The sequence below is a fragment of the Myzus persicae genome, unplaced genomic scaffold, assembly GCF_001856785.1.
Source record: "Myzus persicae strain clone G006 unplaced genomic scaffold, MPER_G0061.0, whole genome shotgun sequence".
Taxonomy (NCBI): Eukaryota; Metazoa; Arthropoda; class Insecta; order Hemiptera; family Aphididae; genus Myzus; species Myzus persicae.
In genome coordinates, this window is record NW_019100482.1 from 156,624 (window position 1) to 170,913 (window position 14,290).

General features: G+C 30.0%; 1 protein-coding gene across 2 annotated transcripts in view; it reads left to right on the forward strand.

The window, feature by feature from the left end:
- Positions 1–2,752: 2,752 nt before the first annotated feature.
- Positions 2,753–14,290, forward strand: part of LOC111027267 (protein lozenge-like) — a 49,244-nt gene continuing 37,706 nt past the window's right edge. Inside the window, exons 1-3 of one of the 2 annotated variants that reach the window (XM_022305570.1) lie at positions 2,753–3,533; positions 10,131–10,244; positions 11,702–11,869. In XM_022305570.1, the coding sequence (XP_022161262.1) occupies positions 3,110–3,533; positions 10,131–10,244; positions 11,702–11,869 (706 nt within the window). In that variant the 5' untranslated portion in view covers positions 2,753–3,109. The remainder of the gene's footprint in view (positions 3,534–10,130; positions 10,245–11,701; positions 11,870–14,290) is intronic. The other variant, XM_022305580.1, reaches the window with a different exon arrangement.

Genomic DNA, 14,290 nt, shown 5'->3' on the forward strand with positions numbered 1-14,290 from the left:
TTGCTGTAGGAGCAGTAGCCTGGAATACTGTACACATGGTCATCGAGTAATTAATTGTAGTGTTCAATGTAAGTATCTAAATATTGTGTGAAATTTGAATTCAATTATATAAATCATTGCATACGAAAAACGAATCTGAGTGAAGACCATCCTTAGCATATTATAATACTATAAGTATAATAAGTATATGTGAGTATATAATATACTATACATAATACATATATTATAAGTATAATATGTTATGATATATTTATTTTGGTACCAATGGTACCGTAGTAATTTATGTTAATATTAACTATTAAGTTATACGATCGATTGAACTATTTTTGTCTGAAAACCACTTCACAAAGGTGTAGGAAAATTTATGGGTATTTCTGAACTGCAGTTTGTCCTCAGAGAATCAGAGAACGTTAGATGGAAATAGTTGGAAAATTCTAAACATAAAATGTAAGATGTAAAAACAACTAAAATTTAAAAAAACTAAGGCTACAATTATATTGTTATTGAATACAATTATAACATAATTCACTGTCGAGATATTACGATAATATAAATAAACATACTCATTTTTTAAAATTATTATTATTAATTAATCCGTGTCAACATTGGGTAGTTTTTTTTAATAGGTTTTTAACTGTGGGGGTAGGGTACGGTTGGCTTGGGATACGTGTATGCGTGGCAAGGATTTGCCACTAAGAACCCGTGTGGTCACTCATCTTAGAACTAGTGGCATAGGCCGATGCTGGCGATCACCTAGGCAAAGATATTTTTGATTTTTATTTAATTGCTGTAGATAAAAAATGTTCACTCGGTCAAAAAATTTTAAAATTGTATACAAGGTTCCTAGTCAGTTTTTGTTACTGGAAAATAAAAAAGAGTTGAGCGTAAATCCACAAAATTTTCTTGACTTTCTGAAGTTTTGACAAAATTCTAGTTTATCTTAAATTCCCGTTTTTCCGGTTAAGTATATTGAAAAGTACTGAGAATGTTGACCTCCTTTAAGACTATAGGTACATTTATTCTATCCATAAATTATTGATTCGATTTTCTTCCTGAAAATGGTCTTAAAGTTGATAATCAAAGTATTTTTAGTGCTCTAAAAGGTGACACGACAGTAAAAAAAAACACAATTTATTGTTATATTGTATGTTTCAATATTTGCATCCACTCTGCACCTCAAATGATAACAAAGTTAACGTACCTACTTATTAAGTACATATATATTATAATTTATACACAATAAACACATATATAGATGAACCTATAATAAATAATAACATCCATAAGACTATAACCTACTTGTCTAAAACTGAAAACAGTGATCATCATTCGTCAATTGATGCGCTTTAAAGAATCGAGATCATTTGGTCATTGATCACATCAGGCGACGAAGCCTCGTTGATGGAGTGTAAAATCGAAGCACATCCGGATCGCATTGCGGCGCCACTCCACTGTCAATTTTACGGCTATTTACTATTTAGTAGGTACCTATTTATAATATTTTGTGCGGTGTTTTTATAAATAACGACTGAATTATTTAACGAATTCTTATACCGGAAAATAACCATTTCAAGGTGTCCAAACTATATATTTTTGTTGTGCGTATGTATAGGCAAGTTTGGAAATTTGGAATCATATATATATATATCTAATATCTATGTACTCCATAATACATGTTTGATACTAAATCCATTATATTAGTATTTTCTCATGTAGTCAGTATACTGCAATAGGTATATCGTATAAACCTATTATTTATCTTTCACTCTTGGTGTAATCCTTAAATATATAGGTATACATAATATAATTCTTATTGCATCCGGTTCACGTCATATCATTGACACTTCAACTGTACATCATAAATGAGATATCATGTAATTAAGATTTATTATTGGCACACACTGGGATAAATACTTCGGGCATCAACGGACCTTGTATACACTTTTATATAGGACATAGGTATAAGCGTGTTTCTTGATAGAGATCGATTTACTTCATTGCTGTTCGCAGTGTACACACATACAATATAATATATATAACCAAATATACACGTCATATTTTCATATTTAGGTATTGAGCAAGATGCGTTCAACTGTTCAAGTTGCACAGACTCGCACAGTACCTAACTACTCAGCATTTATATTTGATTGATCATGGGATATTAGGATCGCTTAATATATCTATGGTGAATCTCACACAGTCGTATTTAATGAGTGACTTTTATAGAAACAAACAAGATTACCATAACGTAGTTAGGTGTATATAATTATATACACTTTATTTATAAGGGTTGAAAACAATTCAAATATTTTCATCCCTGAAAAAATGCAGTTTTGGAGCTTGTTTAAATGGTTTAATAGATAGATAGGTATTCCAAGATATGAACCTATACAATAATATGCATTATTCGACTAAATTTCGATAAACCTAACCTAATAAACCCTGCATGTCACCTATATACAATGATTTATATTATTAAACATTAAATTAAATATGAGAGTTAAGCATATCGACCTATGGTTACCCAAACCTATATAAGATATGAAACAGTATTTATATTATATTATATCTCACCTGCACGCAGTTGTGTAGGTACCTACAGCGCACCGAGGAGTACTCTGCAGGACACGGACGGCGGGATGAATACAATACAACATTATATATGTATAGTGGGAGTGACCGATGGGAGTGTCTGCGAACGTCCGTTGGTGGGAGACTCCGAAACGCTCGCGCCTCTCGTCGGCGGGCGCGTCGGGCTGCACGTCGTCGCGCGACCGTCCGTGGACCGTTCGTCCCCGCAGCGGCAGCAGCAGTAGTAGTAGTAGTAGTCGGCTCACATCCGCGGTCCGGACGCGCACGATGCGATCGAAACACAGCAAAGTCGGGCGCGCCGTCACCCCGCGGTAAAAAAAAAAAGCGAATCGAATAAAACTGCGCTGCAAATCCGACACCTACGAGACAACTGCATAATAATTATAACGATATTATTAAATATGTTTTCGTGTAATTTGAAAACGGCCTAAGACGGCTTGACCGGTTTTAAATAATATTATAGTATTGTGACAGTTAAAAAAACCGTCGTGAGTTTTTCTGCAGCCGACGCCGAGATATGCGCCTGGTGCGGATGACGTCGGATCACAGCAAGAAGAGGCGCCGCGGCCCTTCGTCGGCGGACCATCATGGCGCGGCCACCACCTCGTCGTCTTCGTCGTCGTCCTCTCCGCCGTCCGAGGACTTGTGGTGGACCGAGGCGGCCGTCAACGAGGTGACCGCTGAGCACCCGGGCGAGTTGGTTCGAACCGGGTGCCCGTACATGCTGTGCAGTGCCCTGCCCACGCACTGGCGGTCCAACAAGACGCTGCCCGGCGCGTTCAAGGTGGTCATACTGTCCGAGGTGCCAGACGGCACGGCCGTCACGCTCAAGGCCGGCAACGATGAGAACTGTTCAGCCGAGCTGCGCAACTGTTCCGCCCTGGTCAAGAACCAAATCGCCAAGTTCAACGATTTGAGGTTCGTCGGGCGAAGCGGACGAGGTAAAGTGCTCATATACTCACAATATACGTCATATTAATTTATTTCACGAAGCATAGTCATTTTGTAGTCGTGATGCGGGGGCCGGGGGTCATGACGAAAAACCTCCCAAAGACAACTATAGCGTGGGGGACTAAATCCCTCCCAAGTGATGAAAAATGAGCTGTCAATTTATTACTATTATATTATATATCAGAATAACAGGCCGTTTATATGCAAGTAGATATCATATTATCTCACATTAAAGCAATATAGTGTATTGTATTAAATTATTCAATGGATCTGGTTTTTATCTTAATAGCCGGTCCACTTACTTGTAGCAGATAATATCTAAAAAAGAAAGAGTTAAATTATATTCGTCATCATCACGAATGTGTTTAAATTCATAGTTTCATTATGAATACTCCATGCAATAATATTATACATTAAAATTTATTAAATTCTGAGCGGAATGAGTTTTAAAATTACCTGTATATTGGTTTTTTTTTGTTCGTGTCTACTGTCTACCATTAAGTTTTGGAGCAAAAATGTCCTGTTCATATTTAACATCAAGGGTTTTTACTTTTTTTCTCATAGAAAATTTGATCCATAAAAAAAAGGATGGTTAGTATAGTTATAGTTTAAGACCAACAGTTGACAATTCTCAGTAGGTAGGTACTCTTCATAATAATTAAATATCAACGATGTTGGCTGTAATTAAAAATGTATTAATCGTTTAGACTTGAAACTATTCAAAATTAAGTAAATTATTATTTTCTATACACAATATTATAACCTTTCGATTATTTAGATAATAATTTGAATTCAATAAATATATTTTTTAAATTAACTCTAGAAAAAAAATGTTTAACACAGAAGTATTCACACCTTTTGTCAGTATAGGATATAAGATATGAATTATATTACATCATGCGATGTCTTTGACAAAAATAAGTTTAACCTACCAAATTATAAGAGTTCTGAATAGGATAACATAGACTATAATTATAGCCTATATTATATTATAAAGGTATGTACTGATTTGTGTACAATATCGATTATGTATTTATGTTATATTGATTTACATTTAATTACAGCTAGTTTTTAGAAAATATTTTATTATGGAGATATTTTGTCCTTACTGTCATTGCATTTGAAGAAAATATTCGAAAATCTCCGTATATTGTCCCATATAAATATTATAAAGATTTATTGTAAGCACACTTTCCAATATTTGTATGTTTAGGTCTTTTGCGTTTGTTCGAATTTATTATGATAGCTTTCGGTCTTTTCGGGTATTCTTCAGTATACATGGACCGTGCGTTTTTTCGAAAATTCGGATTCTAAACTGGGGTTTAATAGACTGTCCTTATCCAAGTTATTTTTGCTTCAAACCATATAAGTAACTATCTCGTGTACGGGTAAATTTTTATAATAATATTAGATTATACTCGTCCTACTATATTTGATTATAATTACACTTGGATCAGCCCTTATTTTTGTGTGTAGTACGAATTTAAAAAAGGTGCCCCCCACAAACTTGATTAATATATTTATAGAAAAATTATGCAGAATTATTATACAGTATATAATATTATAATATTTTATATTATTTTATGTTTGATGAATTAAAAATAAACATATAATAACGATGATTGATGATAAAATCTACTTCATTATATTTGATTTTAATGTCTGTTCCTACTGTATGATCTACAATGGTTGTGTATTTGAGGCGAAACTCGCACAGTTAGATATGTTCAACCTACGCAGACTAGATAATATATATTCAATATTTCAGTATTACTCCGAGTCAGAATTGTATGCCTACTCCTATTGAAAAGCGAAATTGTAAATATGCTCTAGTAAGTCATTGCAAATACTGAAAAAAATACAACCTTTAAGTTAATTTTAAATAGAAGTATGGCATTTTCTTGTAATACATAAATGTTGATAAGAATTGTAAGCATACCTCGTGATTTGGTGTAGTTATAATAATTCACCTACCTATATTTGTTTTCAATATTTGAAAGTATGGTTGGATGTATTCAGTAAGTTATACGCAAAATAAATATTTTGATCTGGAGAAACAGCATTATCTCTTTTCTTTTTCTCTATACATAAAATATAAATTTATAAAAACAATTATACTTCCAGCTATATTATACTATCTATGAGTGCAGAAAATTGGTTCCTAGTTTTAGTACCCTTATGCAACACCTATATACTATGTAATCAAGTCGAAGGTTTGTGCTTCTGATAATGGTTATTTTTAAATTGGTTTACTTATGTATAAATCTAAATAAAGTTTCTATAACAAATTGGAATTATTTTATATAGGTTATTTGTTAAGACTTATGCGAATATTATTTTTGTTATTTATTTTTATGTGCTTAAATTTAAAACAGTAAATATATTAAATAAAAAAGTATTTGAAAATTTGTATTTTAGTTATTTAAAATATAGATACTTTGAGAAGGTATTTAAAGAACTACGCCAAACACTCAAAGTACTTGTTTTTAAATATTTAAAATTAGTGTTTGAGTACTTAAAAAGTATATTTTGAATACGTTAACTCAAGTACTTTACAATACTAGTGTTTAAGTTAACTAATGAGGTCTATTGGAACTTAAGTTCACTGAGTATATTATAATACTAGTATGGTGCTAATTAAGAGCTAAAACCAAATTATTTTTTTTTTTAAATTCAGATATGTACCCAATTCAAAAAAAAGTATATTATATATTTTTAGAAAAAAATTCTGCGAACTCTGTCCCTAAATAATGTAATTTATCTATCTTTATATCATGTTGAACAACAGCTGTTGATAATGCAAATTTCGCGTGGCATTGGAAATTTTGAAAATAATGAGTAAGTTCACAATTATTTCTAAAAGTGTTTGTGTTAATTATATTTTCTATTTTGAATGTGCGATTAATTTCCGAACAGTTTCTGTAAAACATAAAATCTCATAAAAATATTTATATTTTAAATATAAATGCGTTTGCATTGTCTCCATAACCTGGACATATTGTTTGAACACTTAAGCTAATTGGTCATTACTAAATCTCATAGAACATAATAAAGCGATAATAATTATTTATATACCTGTACGGGGAAAATTATTATTTTACATTTATTATCATTCTCGCATGTAAAGCCAGTAAAAAAAAAATTGAATAGTTATGAATTAAATAATATACTATAATAAATAGGTAAAAACATTCTTTTTAATTCGTCGCACCCTCCACCCATATTGGTAAAAGAGCTAAGGCTGAAAATATACCAATATTATGCTGCAGTGCATTTTGTCTTTTGTCCTTTTTTGAACTCGTTTGGGACATATATTTGTGCGGTTTTTGAGATATCAGTTCGGAGGTCTCGTTTTATTTATTCATACATAATATTATGCACTATACTGCTGTAGGTAATTAAATTGTGGCCTGAAACTTCTAACCCGATGTTCTTTAACGTCCTTTAAAGGACCAAGACAAAGGACAAAGAGTCTTTGTTGTTGTGCTTTTTCGCCGACACATCACTTCGCGTGAGCGCTCGAGGCGCTTCCAGACGGTGGATTGGAGTTGTTTTTATTTTTTCTTTGAAAACTATAATATAGGTACGTTATGATTTTTTTATTTCCTATCAGAAGATGCAAAAACAAAAAAATCAATTTGCAATAACTGTCGCTCTAAATCTCTTTTACTATCATTTATGCACAATTACTCGGTCACATTTCGACACTATACTATAATATTAATTTACGCCGCTCTTTGATGGCTGCACTCATCTTCCTTTGCCGGACGCATGCAATTACTTTGACGACAGCAACTGCAGAGCCACAGAGGGGAAAGGTGGAAAAAAACTCGCCCATTGATGTATTGCGCATTTGACAGGATTTTGTGGTCGCAATCTGCGCAGGCCCATCGCGATTTTACCACGCGTGTATTATGTATAATATGTACCTATATGCCACAGTAATAACCAATAGTGAGCTATAAAAGATGTTATACTGTTATATCTTATAATATTGACGTTTTCATATAACACACGCATATAAAATTAATTTAAAAAAAGTTAATGACTATAATATCCTCCTTAATAGTTAATAGCAGGTACCTAATTAATGGTTCGTCAGCTTGCAGTGTATTACTATACTATAAGCTAATTACCTATACTGCTATGAATTACGATTATAATATTCTATTTACAACACTAAGAAACATAAAATGTATATTATATTAAATAATATTAACAAATGTGTATATATGAAAACAAAAGCTCGTGTTGAAAATTAAACGCGTATTCAATTACCTATTTGATGTTCAAAGCTATACTTATATATATATATATAGTAAGTTATATAATCATATAATAGTCCTGTTGTTCCAGAATACGCAACAGAAACCGCGGCTTGCATATGAATTATAATTATACCAATATGACTCATTCATTATCCTCCTTGATCCTGAAATTAATTAGTTAAACTGCAGATGACGTGTCCCGGTGAGTATATCGTCATATCTCGTAGCACCTGGGCCTTTCTAGTTTATACGCGAATTGCGGATACTCGGGATACCCATACATAACTACCTGCAGTAGTGCTAGCGATATAATAGTGGCTAAATTACCCGAAGTGCTCCCATAACGATTAATACTACATTTATTTTTTCGTTACTCAAAGTGTGTATGCCGATAATACCTATAATGTTTGGATGTGATTTTTTTTGAGAATTATTTAAGACCAGTTTTTTAACTTGGGGCAATCGAACTAAGAATTAGGTTCCAAGTAAAAACACCAAAAATTAAAAACTTTGATAATGTTTTTAATATTAAATTCTTTATGGTGCGAATAATAAGTTTTACTGTTTTAGATTCTGGTTAAATCCATATAGTAACAGATTGCTATTTGATAGTACCTATTACATTACAACGATATTTTCTTTTACACATTTCGTATTGTTTTTTTTTTTTTAACTTTTGGTACGTGGTAAAAAACTTAAAAACATATTTATAATTCACATTGAATAAAATAATTTCTCATCTGGATGATATAATGAAAAGGTAATTTTTTATTTGTTTTGTAGTTTTCCTGAGCAGAAAAGGTTAGGTTAGAAGCGATAAAAAAGCTAGGTATTGAAAAGAAACAAACTTGAAAATGTCAGTAAGTGTAGTTTTAATAAAGCTTAGCTGCTGACTGCTCACAATATTTTTCTAATGTAATGATTCCTGATTTATCATTAATTTCAAAATTAAAATAATAAATAGTAATATATCACTTTTCTATATTTTTGGCGAAGCAAGACTAGTGCTTTAGTAGTGTCTTTATATACCTATCCGGTCTCTGCATCGGGTCCAGGTTTTTTTCAATTAAAAGCGTTTTAAAATAAATACATAGGTTTTTTTTTTTTTTTATAGAGTTTTTATGTACCTACGAACGTACGTTATTACTTATTATTATTATACAATATAACATCAATGTTATGTGTTTATATATTATACAGTTGTCATGCACAACATAGTTGTAACTTATTGTATAATTTAAATATCTTCACGCAGTTTATTATTTAAATACTAACAAATAATAATCTATAATAATCGATGGTGACGCGAATAGGACTTGATTATTGCTTCTCTAGCGCCGTTTCTACTATTTTTTTTTTTTAACAATATCATTCTTTTATGAAGAATTATGTGTGTCATATACATAAGTTCTGTTGAATGACTAGAATGAGTCATAAATATTATGGCCATGTCCCATATAAAATTTGAAGCTGTAAAAAATGAATTATTTTTATTTTTATTATATATCTATATGTATATTATGTACTATAGAACAACCATCTTTGTAAATTTATTATGTCGTATTGTAAATAGTCATATGAAGATTAGGTTTTAAGTAGGCATATACAATAATATGCGGTTATATTATTTTTACATGAAACTCATTTTCTCTCTTTTTATTTTTATTTTTAAAATTGTCCTCACATCTTGTCATATGAACTTAATGATAAGGACATATAATTTGACTTAAGTATAGCAGTCCAAACTATAGATAGATAGGTACTGTATACATTTTCAGCCTACAGTATTATGTTTCTAAACATTTTGTATAATTTTAGTATTAACAATATAATATGAGAAGTGGGAATTGGTTATATAATGAATAATATGAGCGAATATCTCCGACTTCGGGGCATTTACCGGGTTGTCAATGGATATAATATTTTCGGTAGCCTTTTCATAATTTATTTTCTCAACTAATTTTGAAAATTTGTATTTTGTATTTTGTATTTTGTATTTTGCATATAATTATAATTTATATACTATTATTATTATAACATTTATTTTGAAAGAAAATGGTTTTTTTCATTTTTGTTATTTCTTATCAATGATGTTCAATAAGATTTTAGTAGTAAAAAAAAAAGAAATTTCACTTGTGGGTTTAAAATTAGTTAGTTAATAATCTAAATAAATCTAAATCTTTTATAGGTTGGTACTAAATCTAAGCCGATTTTTGAAAACTAATAATTATTATTTATTAATCTAGCTTTGATCAATACATAGAATCAAATATGTTTTTAATGACAGTTAATTCCAAAACAATATGTATTTATTTTCAGGGAAAAGTTTCACGATCACCATTACAGTTTCGACGTGTCCACCTCAAGTAGCGACGTATAATAAAGCAATCAAAGTTACCGTGGACGGACCTCGAGAACCACGATCCAAATCTCGTAAGTATTTTAATGTTAAATCATAAAATTCGTCGTTATCATATTTGAAACAACAATCATACATAATTTTGAACTTGAGTTAAGACTCGTGGTAGATACTTAACGACTATACGCTTTTTTCATGTTTTTATGTTGCCTTTATTTAAATTGCGGAAATTGAACATTTTAGAAGATAACATGTGGTCGTCTGTAATACAATAATATATAAAAATACTATTATCTAGACACGTTTTTATACTTCTGCAGTCTTGACTTCCCTCAATTACGTTCAGTTTAATTCCACTAAATTTTATTTATACGTGTATCTATATTTTATTGATATCGGTAGGTATAACAATAACACCAAAAAGCGTGACTTTGATGTGAATAGGCCCCGGAAAACCATGTGGCAGACCTCCGGGTAGTTTTTACAACTGTAAATAGGCTCAATTATTATCATTATACATATTATTATTTAAACACGCAGCCCAATTTGAGTTGCTTTACTATTTGGACGTGATCGGTAGGTTCACAATAAAAAAAAAAATAAATTAAAAAAAATATAATAATCATAATAATAATAATAATAACGATAATCGATAGGACAAAATATGACAAACAAATATTTTTGTGAATGTAAAAATGTTTTGTTTTGGTCTATGAGAACTAATATATACATTTATCAGTTGACGATAAATATTTTTTTTGCATTTCGGCAAAATATGCTGTACGTTTTCGTATCGTTGTACAATATATTATATTTTATCTCGACCGCTAACATCCGTGGGAACCACTAGTGGTAAATTAAAATAAGACTATATTTTCTAAACTTTTACTAAATTTAGTTATCATTTGTTCATATGTGTACTAAAATAGTATATTTTAATATTATCTGCGAAGAGTTAATATTATTATTGACCTTAAAATATATATGCATAATAATTTTAATATTATTAATTTAAAGGTTGAGAATAATAGTATATTAATAAATACTTTAATATAATGACAATTCATGGTTCTTAAAACATTCAATTTGTTTGAAATTGAGGAAAATAATTCATTGAATTGAAGTAAGTACACTGGTGTCAAATTGGGGGGGGGGGGAGAGTATAGATTCCCGCATGACCTTTTTTTCTATGGTTAATATCTGATAATCATAAATTATATTTTTTATAAATTTATAATCAAATAGTGCATGTTAAAAAATCAGCTTGACAAAATCATTTGACTACTACTGAGTAGGTAGGTATGGTAGAAAACTATATAATTTCTTATTTACAGGTATTTCGGTCATATTTATGTTATTGAGACCAAATAGTGTGGTTATAGAAGATATATTAAAGAATAATTAAACACTTAAAATAGTGTATATAGGTACCACCTACATAAATCATACAGTAACATATTTTTATATGATCAACTCCAGTTATAAAATGTCCATATTTATATTGGAAATTTTGTGCTTTTTGTTTTTCCTGTACACCAAGGTCCTCCTCATCAGTTCCGTGGATTGGGCCTCGGTCAGAGGCCCTTTATGGAAAATGCATCGTTTTCCAATCATTTGCGGGAGTTGGATACATACCGCCGAGTGAAGACCGAAGAATCACCCGTCCTCGAGCAGACGTATCGGTCAACAAACAACCAAGGTAAAGCATATAAATTAATATTGATTTTATTTTGGTTAAAAAAATGCATCAAAAGTACGCCGCTCGTATGTAATACATAAAGTGAACCCGATGACGACCGCACTATATACAGGGCTGACCGCAGCTCTGAGGTACACCGCAGAATTTAAGGAGCTGCCGGTAGCTTTTTTCAAACATGATTAACCATGGTTCTGGTTTACCTAAAATGTGTAGAACAACCGCGCACTGTATATTAATGAATGAATCAAAGTAATCAAACGTTAGAATGAATGAAATTGTTTGTCCACAGAAAGAAAAAAAGTTTATGTATTTAAAAACCACTTTGTTTCTGTACTAATCATTTTATTGTAAGGATTTACATTTTTAACTTAACCGGATTGATGATCATCTTTGTTCATTGATTAGCGATCACATGTAGTAATTTTATTAAACGTTAAGGTTCAACTGTTGTGGTGTATTACCACAAATAGGCAACATAGCAAAGCTCTCTCTCCACCATCCAAAGAATTTACTTTTTTATCTTTTAATAGTTCGATATTGATGATGGTTTTTAAACTACTTTAAATTTAAGTTGAATTCAAGTTAAACACCTTAAAGATATTGCCAATTTCTTTAAATTTTAACCTTAAGTTTAGGAATTTTAATATTTGGACATGGTTTATGTTCTTTTGGTTTATTTTGTTTAAGAAATATTTGTTATATACGTTTTAAGAGTCGTAGTATATTTTTAAATAAGGGTTTAATTAATATTTTTCCTGTGGAAAATGTATTAATCGTTCAAGTATTTTTTGATTGAGTGCTTATTGTAGGGAAAATGAATTGTTGAAGAATTTACGTGATTCAGTTTATTTTGGGCAGTTGATCATTACATGCATTTGCTTATTATAAGGATTTCTTGCATATACTTATAGGGAGCTATGTCAGACGCAGGTACAGGTACTTTGATAATAAGATGAGAGTGAGTTGGATGAGTGTGTCTTATTTTCACTCAAGTGGTTATTACTTATTAATTCCTCTATTATTTTATTGTCAGGTACTCAGGTATAAGAATTGTATGGTTTTTTTTATTACATAGAACATTTGAAGGTTTTACTGTATAGTATTATATTATACTTATACCACTAAAATATAGCTATTTGAAATATTTAACAACATAAGTACCTATGAATTACACAAATTTAAAATAATGTAATTGACAATTGCAATAATTTATATTTATATATATATATATATATATATATAGACATATAGTAGTCTCAATCTATATACCTATCTGATAATTATACTACATAACTATAATACTATAATATTATTTGGGAATATAATATGTTACATACTGGATGATACATTTAAGGTAAGACACTTATTATTTCCAAAGTTATTAACATTTTTGGAAATATTTTTATAGCATCATTTTAGCACAACTTTTTTTTATTTATTCATTTTTATCGTTTTCATTTAAATTTTTTAAATTTTTTTAACGACAAAATGCATTTTAATTTCTTATTCCAAAGCAGAATATTTTGTAGAGTTCATAAAAATTGAGTTTTGTACTAGTAGTTTATGATTTATAAGTACTTAAAGTTTCGATGAGCTGAGTTGGGTGGTGCAGTGATGATCGCAAAATGTTGATCCACTACTCCACCCGTTTAAACTTTAAATACTTATAAGTAATTATAATTAATTAATTATACGTCCATAATTTTATTTCGATTGATCGAAATACTCCAAATAATATTCTGTCACGGAATATGAAATTAAAAATGTATGTTGTCATTTAAGAGAAAAAAACTTCAAAAATTATATCAATAAAATATAATTTTTTTATCAAAAATGTTTTTTTTGTAACGACTTAAAATTATGTATAAGAAATATTTTCAAAAAGTATTTTGTTTCAAAGTTTTCTGAAATACCTTGTCTTATGTTAAATAGATTACTCCGATACATGCTTAAAATAGGTTCCCTCAACACAAAATAATATTATGCTTAATTAATTTTAAAAAAAAAATGTTTTATAATTTATGAAATAACAAGTGGGTAAAATATTTTATTTTAGGGATAGGACTTAAAAACTAACGCCACTATGAGCATTATTATATATAGGATATATAGGTTGTATTATATAATAACAAATTGTTGATTAAAAGTTAAATAGTACTTACCTATGTTTGTTGAAATATGCTTGAATAGTGTACTATATTCTTTATTCTGGGAGATTATATTTGTAATAAATCTTAAATTACTATCACAGCCATCCTCCCACTCACAGCGACTATGGTTTTCTGTCCATTAAATATTGTTACAAATAAATTGTATAATACACGGTTAAGCGTTTACTTTAACTATAAACAGTTCATGATTGATTTTCAAATATTATTATTTTAACCAATAAGACCATAGTACAATAATAAACAATAATAC